General features: G+C 41.5%; 1 protein-coding gene across 5 annotated transcripts in view; it reads left to right on the top strand.

Annotated features, from left to right (window-relative positions):
* The window catches only part of MAP3K19 (mitogen-activated protein kinase kinase kinase 19), a 55174-nt gene extending 34151 nt beyond the window's left edge, over nucleotides 1–21023 (top strand). For 2 of the 5 annotated variants that reach the window (XM_045826174.1, XM_045826175.1), the window contains 5 exons: nucleotides 1644–1687; nucleotides 6961–9378; nucleotides 11819–11956; nucleotides 12911–13608; nucleotides 20897–21023. In XM_045826174.1, coding sequence (XP_045682130.1) covers nucleotides 1644–1687; nucleotides 6961–9378; nucleotides 11819–11956; nucleotides 12911–13608; nucleotides 20897–20990 — 3392 coding nt within the window. In that variant the 3' untranslated portion in view covers nucleotides 20991–21023. The remainder of the gene's footprint in view (nucleotides 1–1643; nucleotides 1688–6960; nucleotides 9379–11818; nucleotides 11957–12910; nucleotides 13609–20896) is intronic. The other 3 variants (XM_045826178.1, XM_045826176.1, XM_045826177.1) reach the window with 3 other exon arrangements.

Here is a 21023-nt window from a genome sequence, read left to right as displayed (position 1 = left end):
TATTTATAATAAAATCTGAAAATAAAAACTCAGGAAGTATCCATATGCACCCAACTATAAGTTATTTTCACTTGTACTTCTGGCATTAACTTGTATCTTTTCAACAGAAAATCCATCTCTAGAATATCATCTCTGTGAGGGTAAGGATTTTCTCTTTGTTGTTTACAACTAAATTGTCATCTTCTGGAACAGTGCTGGCCATTCAGTATGCACTCGGTATTTGCTGAGTAAGTGCATCCAGGGTTGGGGGACATGCCTTGGCCCGCTGCGGCTAAAGGGAAGGCCTCTGCCCCCCCAGTTGCGACCCTCATCTCAGGTGACCATCTTTTACCTGAGAATGGCTTTTTTACCTGTGTTACATCTTAGAGAGGCGTTTGTAAATGAAATTTCAAAATAGCAGCTGTGGTTAAATGGACCCACAGACATATTTTGTTCAGCCTTTAAAGTATTCAAAAAAGGGGTGGTGGGGGGAGATTTCACATAAAGTTTCCAGCTTTCTGTCTTCTCTTGACAATAAGGAGATCCACCGTGGTGGACTACCCGTGTGCAATAGTTCAGTCAGAACTTGGTAATGGATCTGCCTTAAGTTGGGCACATGATTTCAGTTTGCCGCTGTGCCCACCTGTCCCTCTTGTTCCATTTGTGTGACCTGCTTTGACTCTGGACACATTGGCACTTTCTGTTTCAGCTTCAAGCTGTGGCGGTGCATGAGGTTTAGGGGACCATTCTTATTTTTGATAAAAAGACAAAAACTAGGTTTTACACTACCTAGTAAGTCCATTTCCCCTTTCCACGTACCTCCCCTTCAGAATTTATGATGTATTCCAAGTCTGAGTTCAAATGGTGGTTGAGAGACAATTGTACCTGAATATTTTCACATTTCTACAGAGTCCCGACTTTCTGAGCAAAAAGCACTAGGAAACTAGGTTAAAAGATGATTCAATGATAAGCATGTCTTAGAAATTAGAGATAGCGTCTTGCTCCAGAGAGATTCAGAGGCTTATTTCCTCAGGAGCTGTTTGCTTACATTTTCGGGTAATAAAATCCAGAGACACATTTGTCCTTTCTTATGGAAACATTTGCTTACACTTCATAGCAAAGATCTCTCTTTCTTGGGAGGAAAACGTGGGTCAAAGTGCCAAACACTTTATATAAGCTCTGAGTCTCATAATTCCTGTGGTGCAGTTATGAGGCTCGGAGCTGTGATGTCCGGGTGAACATCTGGCTCCCTCGCCCTGTTGAAACTGGGGTGTCGGGACCTGGTGTCGTAATGCTGTGTGAGTAATATGTGCTCTGTTCTCTGTTCCGGAGATCTCGTGTTTCCTGCCAGAATGTAAATATAAATATATATTAACACATGTATACACACAAATGTTGTCTATATAGAACATACATATTACCTCCATGCATGTAAGAAACAATATCATATATAAAATGACAACCCCCTTTAGTGGAAGTAGCCTAAGGTTTTGTGTAATCATACCAGACCCACCTCCACATGGATTACACCTGGAATAACTCCTAATTTTGACTTTTTTGTACCTCAGCACCAAGATTACTCTATCGCCAAACTCTGGTATAAGGCAGACTGGGTTCACTCAACTATAAGAATATCTGACTTTTATTATTTTTTCTTGTTATAGAGTTTTCTACCTCTGATGTGAAGTGCAGTGGCCAAAGAATTGAGGTAAGTTTAGTTTTAGTGTTACTGTCTTAAGGATTACCACCAAAGAACTTTTGTTGTTAGAGATACTCTGTCAAAGAACTCAGAACCAAAATCCTCAGCACTTATTTCTTGGAAATACAATAACTCACATATAGTTTATAGAGTAGCAAGTCATTTCTGGGAAAACTGTACCTTGCCATGTGTATATTCCTTTTCTGGGATGTTCCTTCTTCTCTGTATAATGAATGAGGTGAGTAGTTTCTTTAGACGTCCTTAAACTTGTCTTATAACATATTAGAAATTAGGTCGTTCTTTTTTCCAGTGACAGAAGGGTTTTTCTAGTTGTCTGATTTATGAGTAAACATTTGGAAAGATCCTTGCAATTCTGTCAACTGTCTACCTCTTCTGTGTCCTTTCAGAAAATGAGCCTTTGAGAAAATGCATAGGTACTGCTTTTGGTTGTAAAAGGGGTTTATTGGCCTAAAACAAACAAACAAACAAACAAACAAACAAACAAACAAACAAACAAGGCTGCTCATGGGAGATGTTTAAGCACTGGGAGAATCTGTCTTTACTTCCCATTATTTTTAAGAAATGGGAGAAAATCATCTAGGCAATAAAACTGGGGAATTACATTGCATCTCATCTGATTCTGAAGTTTAAGTTTCTGGTGTCAGCTTCCTTTACTTTTCCTTTCTTCTTACACACAGTTGGCAACAGAAGGAAAAAGAAACATATAGCTCTCAATTACCACTCAAGATCTAGCCCATGAATATTCTGATATAACTGGGTATTAAATTTGAATATGCAGGAAAGGGTCTCAATAAAAAGAAGCATAAAGTTGGAGTTTAAAGCTAAATGACCTGAAAGCTGATTATACACTGAGTTATATTGACCTCTAGTGGTGAATAATACTAAAAACTAGCTTAGTTTGAAACTAATTGGAGGGCAAAGGAAATTAGAAACCATCATGGTTGCAAACTTTCAAGTGTATACTGTAGCACATTTAAAAGCTAGCCTCAATAAAACAGTTTGGTAAAACAATGAGGAGTAGTTGTGTTCTGGATACAAATTATGAGTTAGTCTGTAACTCCTCATTAAAGTACATGAAAACAACAATTTTAAGCTGTCCTAAGTGGGAATTTAAAAAATCTTAGATCGCGACGTCCGGCAACATGGAGGCATAAGTGGACGCACCGTACCTCCACACACAACCAAGAATAGAACAATTTAGAGGCAGAATAACACCCAGAATTGATAGAGAATTTATCTGAATGGAAGTCAGACAGCCAAGAAGTTGAAATAGACTCGTTCATCCAGACCGGTAGGAGGGGCGGAGACGAGCACCTGGGCGCAGGTCGCGGTGCGCGGAGAACAGGGAGAACTGGGCGCATAAGGCAACCGGGAGCGTGTAAGGCATTGGGGCGTGAAAGATCGCAGCGGGTGGACCCTGAGTACACAAGCGGCAGCTGGTGAACCCAATGAGGCCGCGATTGTGGACCAGAGCAGAGCGCACAACCCAGGATCCCAGGGAAGGGACTGAGGCCCCAGGAGAATGGAGCTACCGCCATTGTTCCCTTCCGCCCCTGCCCCCACATACAACGTCATGATCTAGCGACTGGGGTGCCCAGCCTTGATGAACACCTAAGGCTCCGCCTCTCACTGTAACAGGAGTGACCAGACCCCCCCGCCAAAAAAAGAAAGAGAGAGAGAGATATGTCTCAAACAGAAAAACAGATCAATGCCCCAGGACTCATCCTTTTGAGCGACTAAGAAATAGCCAATCTATCAGATGCACAGTTCAAAACACTGGTGATCAGGAAGCTCACAGAATTGGTTGATTTTGGGCACAAATTAGATGAAAAAATGCAGGTTGCCATAAAAGAGATGAAGGAAGATGCATGGAGAACCAATAGTGATGGGAAGGAAACTGGGACTCAAAACAATGGAGTGGACCAGAAGGAAGAAAAAAACAACCAAACAGGAAAGAATGAAGAAATAAAAATTCAAATAAACGAGGAGAAGCTTAGGAACTTCCAGGACATCTTTAAACGTTCCAACATCTGAATTATAGGGGTACCAGAAGGGGAAGAGGAAAAGCAACAGATTGAACACGTATTTGAACAAATAATAAAGGAGAACTTCCCCATTCTGGCAAAGGAAATTGACTTCCAGGAAATCCAGGAAGCTCAGAGAGCCCCAAAGAAGTTGGACCCAAGAAGAAACACACCAAGGCACATCATAATTACATTAGCCAAGGTAAAAATGAAGGAGAGAATCCTAGAAGCAGCAAGAGATAAGGGGACAGTAACCTACAAAGGAGTTCCCATCAGACTGTCAGCTGATTTCTCAAGAGACCTTACAGGCAAGAAGGGGCTAGAAAGAAGTATTCCAAATCATGAAAGACAAGGACCTATATCCCAGATTACTCTATCCAGCAAAGCTTTCATTTAGAATGGAAGGGCAGATAAAGTGCTTCCCAGATAAGGTCAAGTTAAAGGAGTTCATCATCACCAAGCTCTTATTTTATGAAATGTTAAAGGGACTTATCTAAGAAAAGAAGATAAAGAAAAAACATGTATAGTAAAAGGACAGCAAACTCACAATTATTAACAACCACACCTAAAGCAAAACCAAAAGAAACTAAGCCAACAACTAGAACAGGAACAGAACCACAGAAATGGCAATCACATGGAGAGTTAGCAACAGGGGAATGAGAGGAGGAGAGAGGGGGAAATGGTACAGAGAATAAGTAGCATAGATTGTAGGTTGAAAATAGATAGGGGGAGGGTAAGAATAGTATGGGAAATGTAGAAGCTAAAGAACTTACAAGTATGACACATGGACATGACTAAAGGAGGGGATATGGGTGGGAGAGGGTGTACAGGGTGGAGAGGAGTGAAGGAGGGGAAATGGGATAACTGTAATAGCATAATCAATAAAATATATTAACAAAAAAAGAAAAAAAGTCCTAGATCAAGTCTGGCCAAGGTGGAGGCATAGGTAGAAACCCTTCACTTCCTCTCACAACCAAAAGGGGGATAACAACCAATCTAAAATCAATAAACAACCAAAAGTGCCAGAAAATCAAGCTGCATGGAACTCTGACAACCAAGGAATTAAAGAAAAAAATCAACCAGAACAACCAGACTGGTAAGGCAGCAGACCATGAGGGCCAACTCAGAAAAACCTCCTCAATACAGCAGACCGTGGAGACAGGGCTGGCTGCTGAGGGGCTGACTTAAGGGGGAAACTGAGACTCAGAGCTGACTGTGGACTACGGCTGGGGTTGCCTCGGTAGGAGAAACTCCCAGTGTCACACTAGAGTTTGTTGAAAAGTGCGCTAGAGATGAGCTGGTGAGCCACACAGTTCCCTCTGTGGCCCCTCCCCCACAGGCAGTGCTGCAGCGCAGCAAGGAGGGTCACCCTGCCTGGGTAAGTACCTAAGGCCCCGACCCTTACAACCTATCAGCTGCACCAAGACAAAGAAATATGGCCCAAATGAAAGAACAGAGCAAAGCCTCAGAAAGCTCAGAGAACTAAGCAAGGAAAAGATCGCCAACCTATGTGATGGAGAATTTAAAGCCCTGGTAATCAAAATGCTCACAGATCTGATTGAGCTTCATCGAAAAATGAAAGAACAAATGAAAGATACCCAAAATGAAATAATGAAAAATATTCAGGGAACCAACAGTGACAGGTAGGAAACCAGGACTCAAAACAATGATTTGGAACAAAAGGAAAAAATAAACATCCTTCTGGAACAAAAGGAAGAAACAAGAATTCAGAAAAGTGAAGAGAGTCCTACAAATCTCTGGGACCACCTGAAACATTCCAATATCCAAATTATAGGGGAGCCAGGAGAAGAACAACAGCAAGAAATTGAAAACTTATTTGAACAAATAATGAAGGAAAACTTCCCCAGTCTGGCAAAGGAAATAGACTTCTAGGAAGTCAGCAAGCCCAGAGAGTCCCAAAAAAGTTGGACCCAAAGAGGAACACACCAAGGCACATTATCATTAAGTTACCCAAGATTAAAGATAAAGAGAAAATCCTAAAAGAAGCAAGGGGAAAGGAGAGAGTTACCTACAAAGGCGTGCCCATTAGGCTATCAGTTGATTTCTGAGAAGAAATCTTGCAGGCAAGAAGGGGCTGGAAAGAAGTATTTGAAGTCATGAAAGGCAAGGATCTACATCCAAGATTACTCTATCCAGCAAAGCTATCATTTAGAATGGAAAGGCAGATAAAGTGCTTCCCAGATAAAGTAAAGGAGTTCATCATCACCAAGCCATCATTATATGAAACGTTAAAGGGACTTAAATAAGAAAAAGAAGATAAAAAATATGAACAGTAAAATGACAGCAAACTAACAACTATCAACAAATGAACCTAAAAGAAAAGAAAAACAACAAAAACAAAAACTAAGGAAACAATCAGAACAGGAACAGAATCAGAGAAATGGATATCACATGGAGAGATTTCAGTGGGGGAAGGGAGGAATGGGGGGAGAATGTACAGGGAAAAAGAAGCATAATTAGTAGGCATAAAATAGATGGGGAGAGATAAAAATGATATAGGAAACAGAGGACTCAAAGAACTTATATGCACAACCCATGGTCATGAACTAAGACAGGGGGAATGCTAGAGGGTTGGGGGCAGGCAGAGTGGAGAGGCGATAAAATGGAAAAAAATTGGGAAAACTGTAATAACATAAACAATAAAAAATACTTAAAAAATAAAAATAAATAAAAATTCTTAGATCAGCCTTGGCTGGGTAGCTCAGTTGGTTATAGTGTCTTCCAAGATTGTGGGTTTGAGGCTCAGTCAAGGCACACACAAGAAGCAACCAATGAATGAATAAATAAATGGAACAACAAATTGATCTCTCTCTCTCTCAATCTCTCTGTCTGTCTTTCACTCAAATCAATAAATAAGGAAAAATATTTTAAGGAAATCTTAGAATAGATTCTCTGGAAAATGAAAAGAGAAGAGAAAGAAAATGTCTCATCTTATATTTTTAATGTTTACATCTGAGGTCTTCTTTTAAATATGTAAGCATGAATCTCTATGGTAATTTTGGTTCCTAGAAGTATTATTTTACCTTGTTTAAAAAAAAAACACTAGGAATGATCTTTTAGCTTTTAAAATTGTGATCTCCAGGATAGCTTTGTATTTCCTAAGCACAGGGCCTTCCTAAAGAAAATCTTAGATTCTCTTCAGATTACTTTAAACCAGTAAACATGATATGTGTATGTGTTTCTGTATTCATTAGCTTTTTCTCTCTTTCCTTTTAGTTTCCTCTACCACCATTGTCACTCTTGCCCATGAGACCTGGTCTTTTCACTATGCCCCAAAATCACAAGGATCAAAAAGAGAGAGGAAGAAATATTCAAAGTTTTGTATCTAAGCGCTCAGAGCCTGTTAGTCAATCTGATGAGTTTAGACCATCAAATAAGCAACCAGAAGCATCATTGAAGTTGTTTGTATATCAGACTCTCAGGTCCTCTGACAGCTCTGTCTGGTCCAGAAACATGTGCTCTTTCCGGAAGACTAACCATCACAGACAGCACCTGGAGATGGAGGAGAATAGAGCATCTAAGGAAACAGAAGGCTGTGACAAAATGCAAATCTCTCACTTTGAAAAAAGGCAGTCTTGGGTGTCCTCTGAGAATTTGAAGGAAGGAAATTTTCCTGCAGGTAGAGAAGTGGATATTGACCAGCGTGGTAGTGAAATGAGAAAGTCAGAAGAAGAAAACTTTCAATATCTTTCATCAGGAAAGGTAGAAGGTTCTGTAGGCAGAAACTATGAACGAAATTCAGACATTGGGTGTACCATACCAATCAAGTTCCAAGAAGCTCGGCATTCAGAAATAACTTTAAACATGGATAAAGAGACTAGAAATGGTAATGATGATTCAAAAAGTGCTTCAGTGCATAAAGGTGAAGTAATTGAGCCAAATCAGATTTTAGAAGAGTTTACTCTACTTAAAAGTTTGTCCAACGTAATTCCTGATGATCCCATTGAAAAGCTCCCAGGTCATAACAACATGGAGACAACCATAAAAATATCAGCAGCAGAGGCAACCAAACCAGAAATGAATGGGATAGTGCCTCTTATTCACATCACTTTCCCTGGAGATGAGACTCCCACGCAACCAACAATAGCCAAACCAAGCCTCCAAAAGAGAAAGGGCACCCTTCACAACAACAGTAGCTTCAACATACTTGCACACCAAGAAAATGACAGGCAAAGGATGAAAACCCTTAGAAATAAGTCAGATTCAAAAACCAAGAGCAGTAACAGGACACTGCAGAATTTCATGATTTCCATTGAAGGTTCCATTAAGCCTACCACGCATAAGACCAGCATAAAAACTCAAGTTTTCCCTTCTTTGGGGCTTATTGACCCCAGACCTCAGCAATCACCCAAGTTCCAAAGGAGAATGCCACAGACAGAAAAGAAGCAAGCAACTTACCAGACTCTGAAACCTAAAAAGCAACAATTTCCCTGCATCTGTAAAAATCCAGGAATAAAAAAGTCTTCAGTTCCTCTCCTTGTTCAGCCAACAGAACCAAGACTAAATTACCTAGATCTTAACTATAGTGATATGTTCAAAGAAATCAATTCAACTGCTAATGGACCTGGAATCTATGAAATGTTTGGGACCCCTGTTTATTGTCACATGAGAGAGACTGAACGGCATGGAAGCAACTGTTACCGAGAGATATGTTCAGCTCCATCAGGCAGATGTACCACCAGCAAATGTCGATCTTCACACACTGAGAGGAACAGCAATAGCAGAACAAGACTTTCTCAGAAGAGACCACATGTTAAGCCCCCCAAGGCTTTACTTGGAATTAAACACAAGCACAAAAGTTTAATTTGCAAAGAAAAATGTTGCAAGACTGTAGGTAGCAACCTACAAGACATTGAAAATGGTGGTGGTATTTCAGAACCAGAGTGTCAGATGATGTCTTCAAGAAAAGACTTTCTGTCTTCCAAAGATGAAGTTCAGCCCGTGAACTTTGCTCAGACTCATGAGCAGTCCATTAAACAGAACCAATTCCTTCCTCTCTCAGATTTGTCCATTGTTGAGGAAGCCTCTATGGAAGAGTCTGCAGATGAAGACATTTCTAACAACCAAATACTTGCCCCAAGCCTCAGAGATCTGCATGAACTGGAAGAGCTACATCACCAGACCCCATTTTTCCTTTCAGAAAGCAGCAGGCCAGTGCCCAGTGAGAAGAGTTTCAACAAGCATGTACTGCAAGAAAGGCAGAATACAGCATCTCTTGGTAAAATAAATGCCAGTCAAATTTTAATGAATGATGTAGAGTTTGATAGTTTGATAGATAAGTCTAAAACACTTGTGAATTTTTCTTTCCAAGAGAAACAAACCAACCAACAGTGGGCACATTCTTTGGAGCCTGATAGTTTAGCTGATAAGTCAGTTATACATCAAACATTTGAAAAAACTTTAAGTGATGCAAATTCAGTTTCCCAAGATCTTCTAGACTCTATAAAGAACGAAGAATTGACAGATGAACTGTTAGGTTGTCTGGCTGCAGAACTATTAGCTCTTGATGAAAAAGATAACTCTTGCCAGATAACGGCAAATGAAACAGATCCTGAAAACCTAAATCTTATCTTCAGTAAGAGAGGAAATACCACACGAGAATTGGGTGGAGAGACAGCAAATGCCAAAATACAGGTTGGTATAATTAGAATCAATGGTTTAATTAGTGTGGGAAAGACCCCAGAGACAATCTGGTTCAAACTCTTTGTTTTCAAATGAGGAATTAGAAATCCTAAACAATTAAACAGTTTTATCCAGGTCTCATTGTTTGGTTACAAGTTTGGAATCCAGGACCCCTGACTCTCAAGCTAAAATGTTTACATTATGCTGCTTCTGGAATTTAGCTAGGCTGACACTGCAGTGGAAAGATTTGGGGTATGCTAATGTAGCAAAACTACTTATTTAAATAGGTGAATATTTTATACAGTGATGAAGTTCTCAATCAACAACTATCAGCAGTGATGACCTGACTGATCAGTGTGGCTCATTTGGTTGGGCATTGTTCTGCAAAGCAAGGGGTTGCAGGTTCAAGCACATGCCTGGGTTGCAGGCCAGGTCCTCGGTTGGGGGCATGTGAGAGGCAACAGATCAATGTTTTTCTCCCTCTCTTTCTCCTTCCCTTACCCTCTCTCTAAAAATAAATAAATAAAATCTTTTAAAAAAAGAGAAAAATAGCAGCACTGAGATAACTGTGAGTAAAACAATGCTCTAGGTGGGTTGTGAGTAGAAAGAAGTGGCTCACCATCTAGTTTACCACAAAAAATATTGGCGGTGGCTACTGTATTTCTGGCCCTGGGCTAAGAACTGGAGACATTACGGGACACAAGACTTAGCCATTGCTCTCAAGGAAGTATAAGCAATAATCTTGAAAAAATTTAAATCTGTTTGGCATGGGAGTGAGGAGAAGAGAATCAACAGATAATTTGTTGGGTTTTGTTAGTTTGTTGTAGTTCTCACTGAAGTACATGAGCCCCTATTCTCAAATTTTACAGATGGAAATGGCTTAGCTGAAATATTACTTATTGAGTGTTAACTCAGGTTATATCACCCTACATCTGGATCAGGAATAATTATTTTAAATGGTTGCTCAGAAGAATACCCTAGGTAAATAATTATACCATGACTAGGTTTACTGAGAGCTTACCACATATGAGTGAGGTGCATCATACTGTCTCCTTTCTATGCTTCATAACAGCTCTATGAGGCAGATACTAAAGGTACTAGCAAGTTCCCATGTTGCAGATGAAGAAATTGAACTTTAGAAGATATCCAGTTAGTGAGTGGTGGGCCAGGCATTCTGATTCCATCCTCACAGCTTTAATCACTTAATCACGGTGGAGATATTCCTCATCCTATGAGGCCAGCTCTACCTTCACAGTGATCTTGGTCTCTACTGAGAGGGAGAGAGTCAGGGAGGCCTTCAGGCTGGGGTGGGACATGGGGGTATGTGTGTGCCTGTGTGTCTAATGAGGTCTACCACTCTGCCTTTTCAAACTGAAGAAAAGCTGATAAGCTAGTAAATATAATTGCTCGTAACCCCATTTTACAACTGTGGAGTCAAAAACTGACCTTTTGTGACCTTTTCTTTTTCAAGCAGTCCTTAAATTTCAGTTTGGATAGAGAAATGTGAGAGGATGGGGGCGGGGACCCCAGATGGCCCTTGGGAGGCACAGATGTCCATTTGCCAGGAAGGCGACCCTATGTTACGTCTTGTTCCCCAAGTGCCTTCGCCACACCCCTGCAGCACCATGATTGTTCATTATTAAAACCCAGTGCAGGAGATCAGAACAAAGCATTTCTGGTCCTGATCAACCAGAGGGAAAACATGGCCTAAATTCTACACAGAGATACTTGTTTTCTCCTTTCTAGGGACGTGTCTCTCACAGTTTACTATGAATGGAAATCTCTTGGGGATCATGTTAAAATGTAGACATGATTCAGTACCTCTGGGGCCTGAGGTTCTGCATGTCTAACAGGCTGCTCCCAGGTAATGTTCATACAACTGGTCTGCAGATTCTCCTTTGAGTATCAAAGGTCTACAAGGCCACAGATCTTTAGTCTGTTGCACCGGGTCTTGACCACTAGACTTGCTTGTTATGGCTGTGTGTGTGCATGACAGAAAGTCTTTTATCTATGTGTATTTGTGTATAAATGTATGTATGTGTATATGAGTGTGGGCACATATGCTTAGGTAAATATGTGTGTGTTTGAGTGTGTATGTGTTGTGGAAATAAATGAACAAAGGCTCCTTATTCAGAGCTCACTATAGCAAAGGAGTCAGCCACCATCACTTGCATTTGGCAGCAACTCAAGGGCAGGCAGAGGAATGGGAAAGTTTTTTAATGAAAAAAAGGGAAAGCTTCAGGGATTCCTGATCGGAGGCTGTTGGCATGGGGAAGCTGTAGGCAGGCTACCTAGAAGGGACATCCTCTGTGATGGTGAGGGGTGCATATTTGGCTTTCTCTAGTTAGTTGATCTTAAGTTAGTCAAAAGGAAGACTGACTCTACTTTCCACTTCTCTACCCCAAAGACTCAGAGTCTGATGGTGACTTTTCTTTTTGTCTCATTCCTCCAGAAACATAATAATGGGCTCAAAATATATGACCAAGAGAAATTTCTCAATGAAAAGATCTTTTCTGAAAATAGTTTAACGTATGAAGAACCTATCCTGTGGACCAGGGGTGAGATCCTTGGGAAGGGCGCCTACGGCACAGTAAGTTGAATTGGAAACAAGATGAAACCAAAAATCCCCAGTCTTCCTTGCCCCCTCCTTCTTCTTTAACACTCCAAGTGAGCCCCCCAACCCCCTTCCTACTCTGTTGTTTAGAACTATTTCAAGTGGAAGTAACAGGAAACGCAACCCAAACTGGCCTAAGGAAAAGAGGTCCACTGCTTTGTGCAGCTGGAGGACCTGGAGTCGGTGCAGCCCCAGGCACAGGTGGCTTCAGGGGAGAAACCACGTTGGCAGGAGCTGGCCTCTCTCATCCCTCCCTCCAGCTCTCATTGTCAGGCTCCACGTGGTGGTGCAGTGGCCACTGCATTTCTAGCCTCTCATTCTCCTAGGTTCACATCCAGTGGGAAAGGAGTCATTTTGGTCAGCCACCCAGAGTATGTTACTAGAAGTGGTGAGAATCATGGCAAAAACAAAAGATGTTCCTTACCTTTTGTGAATTGTAAAAAAGATCACTTGAAGTCCTAGTACTAAAGATAGTATTTAAATAGGTAGGTAAGGAAAAGACAGACCCCCAGATAAAGCATGTTACATTTCTAGCTGAGGACATTTGAGGAATCAGTGCAAAGGCAGGAAGCATGAAACCACTGAAACCACATGACAGAGAGGGCTGCTGAATTTTCTCAGGACCTGCCTTCCTCTCTCTCCTCAGAGTTTTAGCACCAAAACAGCCCTATTTTATTTATTACATTAAGAGATTTCCCAAACCACGATCTCATGTAGTCATCATAGCTATCTGTGAGGTAAGATTATTACCTCCACTTTATAGATGAGAAGTGACACAGCTGGGGAATGGGGGAAGCCAGGATTCTAACCCACCCAGGCCACTTGGTGCCAAGCCATTATGATACCCATGCACCATGCTGCTCCTCCCCATCTTGGCTCCATTAAAACGTTGGGTTATATTTAATCATAAGGTGTTTTGTTTGCTTCTAGGTATATTGTGGTCTAACTAGCCAAGGACAGCTAATAGCTGTGAAACAGGTGGTTTTGGACACCTCTGAAAAATTAGCTACTGAAAAAGAATACCGGAAACTGCAGGAAGAAGTAGACTTGCTCAAAGCACTGAAACACGTCAACATCGTGGCCTATCTGGGCACATGCTTGGAAGAGAACATTGTAAGCATTTTCATGGAGTTTGTCCCTGGCGGCTCAATCTCTAGTATTATAAACCGTTTTGGGCCATTGCCTGAGATGGTATTCTGTAAATATACAAAACAAATTCTGCAAGGTGTTGCTTATCTCCATGAGAACTGTGTGGTGCATCGAGATATCAAAGGAAATAATGTTATGCTCATGCCTACGGGAATAATAAAGCTGATCGACTTTGGCTGTGCCAAACGTTTGGCCTGGGCTGGCTTAAATGGCACCCACAGTGACATGCTGAAGTCCATGCATGGGACTCCATATTGGATGGCGCCAGAAGTCATCAATGAGTCTGGCTATGGGAGGAAATCGGACATCTGGAGCATTGGCTGCACTGTGTTTGAGATGGCCACAGGGAAGCCGCCGCTGGCGTCCATGGGCAGGATGGCAGCCATGTTCTACATTGGAGCACACAGAGGGCTGATGCCTCCCCTACCTGAACACTTCTCAGAAAATGCAGCTGACTTTGTGCGTGTCTGCCTAACCAGGTAAGCAACTCAAAGCACAAAGAGGAAGATAGATTACCACAGATGTCAAGCAGCTGACGTTTCCCCTGCAATTTACGACCCATTCAAACCCCCCACTCCCATTATGAAGTGAAGCAGGGAGTGATTTTGTGCTGAAAGGAATCATCATTAGCTGTTTTAGGTATTGGTGTGCCTTGTTGGATCAGGGTATGGGGGTAATGCTTCAAGTAGAAAGTGCCACAGTTAAATGTCTTACAGGGTTCTAACAATTCTTCCCCAAGTTAACAGGTGTGCAAAAACTGCTAAAGATCTACATACTTACCTATCAATGGGACATCTTCCCAGGGATGGGCCAATGTGAAATGATATCACCTGTGGTTAGGTTTCCCTTTCCTCTCATGGAACCAGTGTTCTAATTCCCTTCCTAAAACAAGCTCACAGAAAAGTATGTGAGAAGTTCATTCATATACCAGGATTGATATAAATTGATTGGTTGATTGATGGATGATGGACATTTAACGTATTGGTTTCCCCAGAAATACTTCAGTTTAAAGTGAGGATAAACATTTTGAGCCAAAGAAACAGGTCACTAATTAGAGCATGTTAAGCATCAAGTTGGGGAGTATTCAGGGAAGCAGAACATCCCTAATAAGTTGCCTTTCTCCTGTTCTCTTTTACTATATTTTATTGATTATGCTATTACAGTTGTCCCATTTTTCCCTCCCTTTTTTTCTCTTCCACCGTGCATGCCCCCTCCCACCAGCATCCCCCCTCCTTAGTTCATGTTCATGGGTCCTACATATAAGTTCTTTGGCTCCTACATTTCCTGTATTATTCTTAACCTCCCCCTGTCTATTTTGTACCTACCAATTATGCTTCTTATTCCCTGTAAATTTTTCCCCATTCTCTCCCCTCCCCTTTTCCAGTTGATAACCCTCCATGTGATCTCTATTTCTGTGATTCTGTTCCTGTTCTAGTTGTTTGCTTAGTTTGTTTTTGGTTCAGCTGTTGATACTTGTGAGTTTGTTGTCATTTTTACTGTTCATATTTTTTATCTTCTTTTTCTTAGATAAGTCCCTTTAACATTTCATATAATAAGGGCTTGGTAATGAACTCCTTTAACTTTACCTTATCTGGGAAGCACTATTCTGCCCTCCTATTCTAAATGATAGCTTTTCTAGACACAGTAATCTTGGATGTAGGTCCTTGCCTTTCGTGACTTGGAATTTCTTTCCAGCCCCTTCTGGCCTACAAGGTTTCTTTTGAGGAACCAGCTGTTAGTCTTATGGGAACTCCTTTGTAGGTAACTGTCTCCTTTTTTCTTGCTGCTTTTAAGATTCTCTCCTTATTTTTAATCTTGGGTAATGTAATTATGATGTGCCTTGGTGTGTGCTTTCTTGGATCCAGCTTCTTTGGCATACTCTGAGCTGCCTGGATTTCCTGGAGGTCTATTTCCTTTGCCAGATTGGGGAAGTTCTCCTTCATTGTTTGTTCAAATAAGTTTTCAATTACTTGCTTTTCCTCTTCTCCTTCTGCCATGCCTATGATTTGGATGTCGGAATGTTAAAGTTGTCCTGGAGGTTCCTAAACCTCTCCTGATTTTTTGGAATTCTTGTTTCTTCATACTGTTCTGGCGGAATGTTTATTTCTTCCTTCTGGTCCAAACTGTTGATTTGAATCCTGGTTTTGTTCCCCTCACTCTTGTTTTTTTTTTTTATATACATTTTTCTTTATTTCACTTTGCATAGCCTTCACTTCTTCCTCTATTTTGTGCCCATACTCAACCATTTCTGTGTTTTAAACTGTGCATCTGATAGGTTGTCTATCTCTTCATTGCTTAGTTCTATTTTTGTAGCTTTGATCTGTTCTTTCATTTGGGCCATATATTTTTGTCTCGGCATGCCTGTTACACAGTAAGGGCGGAGCCTTAGGTACTTGTGAGAGCGGGGCAACCCTGGTCTCTGTGTTGTGGTACTGTATGTGGGGGAAGTGTACAAGAGGAAACAATGCCACTTGCTCAGCTCTTGATTGGCTTTCAGTCACTTCCCACACTACCCACAAGCAAATTGTGCCCTTCTGGTGCTGATTCCCTGGTTGGTGGGTTTGTGTATGTTCCAGGATCCTGTGGGTCTCTCCAACAAACTCTCCTGTGAGGCTGGGAGTTTCTCCTGCCACCACAACCCACACAGATTTTTACAGCCAGAGGTTTTGAGGCTTTATTTCCCTGTGCTGGAACCCTGGGTTGTGTGGTCTGTATCACTCCCCAGTTGTTTCTCCCAGCTTATCCACACACAAATGTGGGACCAACCAGTCTGCCAGCCACTGCCTTGTGGCTTTGTCCTCTCTGCCCTGGCTGCCTACTTCTTCCTCTCCTGTCTGGATGAATGTTTCTTCTTTAACTCTTTGGCTGTCAGACTTCCTTACAGTTCGATTTTCTGGAAGTTCTGGTTATTTTTTGTTTTTAAATTTATTGTTGTTCTTCTTTTGGTTGTATGGGGAAGCAAAGTATATCTACCTATGCCTCCATGTTGGTCAGAAGTCTCATCACCTTTCTCCTGTTCTGATGCCCCCTAGTATCTATGGAATAAAAATCTGGGTAAAATGTTAGAACTGTAAGGGACCTTAGAGATTACCCACTTGCATGGTTTTCAAATTTTACTTAACCAGAAACTCTCTGCTCATACAAAATCTTAATTCAAAGAATGATACATAAGCCCTGGCTGGCGTAGCTCAGTGGATTGAGCGCGGGCTGGGAACCAAAGTGTCCCAGGTTCAATTCCCAGCCAGGGTACATTCCTGGGTTGCAGGCCATAACCCCCAGCAACCGCACATTGATGTTTCTCTCTCTCTCTCCCCCCTTCCCTCCCTAAAAATAAATAAATAAAATCTTTAAAAAAAAGAATGATACATAAAACTGGAGAGATGGTTGTGGTTAAAATGTGTGTGTATGACTCTGGCTGGTATGACTCAGTGGATTGAGTGCCAGCCTGTGAACCAGAGGGTTGCCAGTTCAATACCCAGTCAGAACACATGTCTGGGTTGTGGACCTGGTCCCCAGTGGGGGGCATGTGAGAGGAAACCACACATTGATGTTTCTCCTCCTCTCCTTTTCCCTTTCTTCCCTTCTCTCTAAAAATAAATAAATAAAATCACAAAAAATTAAATAAATTAAAACATTTAAAAAAATAAAATGTGTGTGTATGGTCAGGGAGAGCTGGAGAGCTGGAGCCCACCCACCTGGCCTCCAGGATAATTCAGAACAGCCTGGTGAGGATCAACATTTAGATGCACTTACAGGATGAGGAAGACTTGAGGCCCCACCAATCATTATTTCTTGCCTTTCAGTGAATTATGCTTTCTTATTCCTAGATGAAAAGTTCCAGTGCTTTCAGCAAGGATATATGGCAAACTCCAACTCCCAGGGGGGTCATTATGTCTTTCTTAGTGAATCTCAGGATGCACAGGTCTCTGTCTCTTGGCATATGTACATCCGACTGTCCTGGTTGACTTTAGATCATGTAGGCCAGGTCAGGAACATATACCCCAGGGGTGCAGTCCTGGGCATCCTTAGATGCAGAGACACCATAAGCTTACCAGCATCGATTTTGTGGGCAGAGCCCCAGGCACACAGCTGCCCCTTCCTTCCTTGCAAAGTCGCAACCGGGACATAAAGGTATTAAGAATATCGTATGGACCAGTACCAGTTTTGGAGATTGGTCTTAGCTCTTCTGTAGTTGCTTTGTTCTGAATTGAATAATGATCTATTATTGAGCAACAGAAATTACTCGCTATTCTCATTTTCTTTCAAGTTGTTATCACTCACATATGTGAGCATCTTTACACAGATGTAAAGAGAAAGGGTAAAATATTAATGACTGTGCTTTTAAAACATTGTTTTATAAACTAAGCAACATACAAATCATACCACTAATAATTAATAGGGTTGCTGTGAAGGTTAAGTGAAATGGTGTATGCAAATTGCTTCGCAGAGTATGAAGCACATAATTAGGGCTCCTTGGTCAGTAACTGTTAAGGAGAATACTAACCCACCTTACCTAATTTGTGTCATACTCGAGCCTATAATTATCCCCTGAAATTCCATGGCAAAACCCTAAGTACTCTAGAACCTGATGTTTATGAGAGTACTCCTTGGATTGTGGATAGTCAGAAATAAAGGGGTAAGGCACTTTAAAGATTTGGAAGTAGGGATGAGCACAAGGACTGGTCAGAACAGAAATTCATTTCAGGGAGCAGTAAGTGTTAGGTCAGAGTCACTCAAGAAACCAGACACAGTGAGCCAAGGAGCAGAGCAGAATTTATTACTGGGGAATAAGAGGGGAAGTGGAGCCAACCGAGGGAGGTTGGAACTCTCTCAGTTGTTCTTAAGGCAGGGTTTATAAGTGCAAAAACCTGCAAAAGTTAGCTGGTTGGGTATCAGAGTCCAACTGGCTAGAGTTGGTTGCTATGTGCCATTTCTGCTGACCATTGTTCTTGATACATCTTGTCAGCCTCGGGTTAAAGCTTCATCCTGTTATGCTGGGTAGGCTGACCCTAGGCCCCCATCTTAGCTGGGCATCTGTTTGTCCTGGGTAGGGTCGGCAGGCAGTTTCCCAGACAGGTAGTTTCCCACGGTAATTTTTCATTCCTTCTAGGCCTGCCTAGGTCTGTCAGTAAGAAGTACGCATGGGTGGGGATATTCCTATGGGCCAGCTAAAAGCTCTGGGAAGTGAGGCCTCAGAGGTTAGCTTTGTTGCAATAGGCAGTGAGGATCAGGGGACTGCAGGAGATTTGGGGTAGACAGTGCCATGAGGGAGAGTATTTGAGAAGGCAGGTCAGAGGCATTGTACTGTGAGTCCTCAAATAGAGGCTGCTTGAAACTTGACACTGTAAAGAGAATTCAAGAACACTTCAGGGAAGATGAATCAGACCTTGGTGATGGAAGATGATAGGATTTCATGTTTTTGAGTCTGGATAATGGAAGAAACTATAATAAAAAGTTGTGAAAGAGAAATAGAGGAGGAAGTTGATGAAGGTCCCTACAGCTAAGGAAGCATTTGAAGCTATGGAATTGCAGCTCAGGAAAGCAACCAAGTTTGGAGGCACGTATTTCAGAATCATAAGGCTGGTAACTATAGTCGTGAAAAAGAAACTAGAGGCTGAGAACAATGTTCATGAAAATGGGAGAAGATAACAATATGCATATACCATTGAGTCTAGCACATAACTGGTAACAAGGAAAGGAGGGGAGAGAGAGGGAGGCAAAGGAGTTGTTCCAAGGCAGATGAAGAACCAAGAGAACAGTTTCTTCTGTCTAAGCAGAGATCATTTCAGGAAACAGGGGGCAGTGAATACTTCAATTGCTACAGAGATGACAAGGAGAATGTGTTCATTAAACTTGGCAATGAGAAAGCCATGTTTTTTTTTAAGAGTTTATTTATTCATTTTTGGAGAGAGAGAAAGGGAGTGAGAGAGGATGACAAACATCTATGTCAGAGAGAAAAATTGATCGGTTGCCTTTCATATGTGCCCTGATGGGGGCTGCAATCCACAACCCAGGCATATGCCCTGACCAAGAATTGAACCAGCGACCTTTCACTTTGTGAACTGATACCCAACTAACTGAATCACACAGGTCTGGGCATCATGGTTAGTTTTAACAGGGCAATTTCCATGTAGAAAGGAGTGGGTCAAAGGTTAAGAATTTAAGATAATGTTGAAAAAGTCACTGGTTTTGGGCATTGTGTTGCAACCAATCAAGGCCTGACAGGTTCATGGCATTTGCACAAACAGAAGAATATTCATGGAGCTGTTGGAATGTCTGGCATGTCTTTACTCATGGTGGGCAAGCTGCGTGTCTCCCTGCATGTCTCTGTGTGGCACATGTCTCGGTCCTTGCTCCCCAATGTAGCACCAAACAGGGAGCCCCTAGCCCCTTTTTAAATACTAGAACAAACAAAGCCAGCTTCCAGCCAGAAAATTATATAACATAGCACAATTCTGTGCATGCCAGCCCACTTCATGTTATGGGAACCATTTATCGGACCCAGTCTCAAGGCTATGAGAACACTACTTACCAGGCCCCTTAGAGCCTATGGGAACACTGCTTCCCTTAGTTACCCAGACACCTGGGTGAGGAAGCCAGTCTGCCTCCACTTACCCTACAGTCATATTATGGAAATTTGTCGGGAATAGAGGAAGATGGCAACTTCCTCTATTTCCAGGTAAAGGAAAGGATTTTTTTTAAAGGTTTTATTTAGTTTTAGAAAGGAAAAGGGAGGGAGAGAGGGCAAGAAACATCGATGTGTGGTTGCCTCTTGTGCACCCCCTACTGGAGACCTGACTTGCAAACCAGGCATGTGTCCTGACTGGGACTTGAACTCGTGACCTTTTGGTTTGCAGGCTGGCACGCAGTCCACTGAGCCACACCAGCTAGGGCAGAAAAGGATTTTTTGGAGAGGCAATTTCTGCATAATTTGAAGGCAAGAGAAAGAGCCTCCAGAAGGGGAGAGGTTTTCATTTGTAAATGATTTATCACCATTGTTTTCCCCAAGTGTTTTACTTTTATTTCCATTTTCACTTAGGCTATTCTTGGTGGTTATTTGCTTCAAAACTTATCCAAAGATGCCAATTTAACCAAAACAATGCCTTTGAAATAGGTCATTGCAGATAACTACTGGCTGGTTTATTAGTTTATTGACTGGTTCATTAGCAAAAATGTTTTGGTTGCTCAAGTGGAAAAAACAAAAGCACAATTGGACTATTGCAATTGAGCAACTTCTCCTTTTATGTTATGCTTTTCCAAGAGTGCCCAAATAGGATTATGTCAATCACCAAAGCATACTTAAATGTCTCCTTAACGGCTTTTCAATTCTGGATCCCAATGCCTCAAAATTTTAAAAGTAAACATTGCTAGTTAGAAGTGCATTAAGCTCTTTGAAAAATTATAATTTTACTTGTGTATAAATTCTACCCAAAACTGAACATAACCCCAATGTAAAAAATAGGGCCTACTTTTTAATCATAATAGCAACTATTTTTTGAACAATTACTATGTGCCAGACACTGTTTAAAAGCTGCACATACATTATGTAATCCTCCCAGTGAGTTAGGTATCACTGTTATCCCCATTTTGCTGAGAAGAGTTTGAGTCACTTGCTTAAGATCACACACCCGAAAACTAGAACTGGACTCAATCCATCTGATTGGCAGAGACTGTACTTTCACCTTAACGTTGGCATTTTGAGTCAACTACATCTAATTGGTATGCACATTTTTGGGTGATGCTTCTCATGTGTTTTTTTCTTCTTAGGGACCAGCATGAGCGACCTTCTGCTGTTCAGCTTCTGAAGCACTCTTTCTTGAAGTCACTGAATATACACCAAGACTTTCCAGTTCCATTATAATCTGTTAATTGGTTCATTGTGGGAATGATGGTC

Source organism: Phyllostomus hastatus, unplaced genomic scaffold (assembly GCF_019186645.2).
Source record: "Phyllostomus hastatus isolate PE091 unplaced genomic scaffold, TTU_PhHast_1.1 phas_scaffold_60, whole genome shotgun sequence".
Taxonomy (NCBI): Eukaryota; Metazoa; Chordata; class Mammalia; order Chiroptera; family Phyllostomidae; genus Phyllostomus; species Phyllostomus hastatus.
The sequence above is the reverse complement of the archived record's forward strand: the minus strand, read 5'-3'. Positions and strand labels throughout refer to the sequence as shown.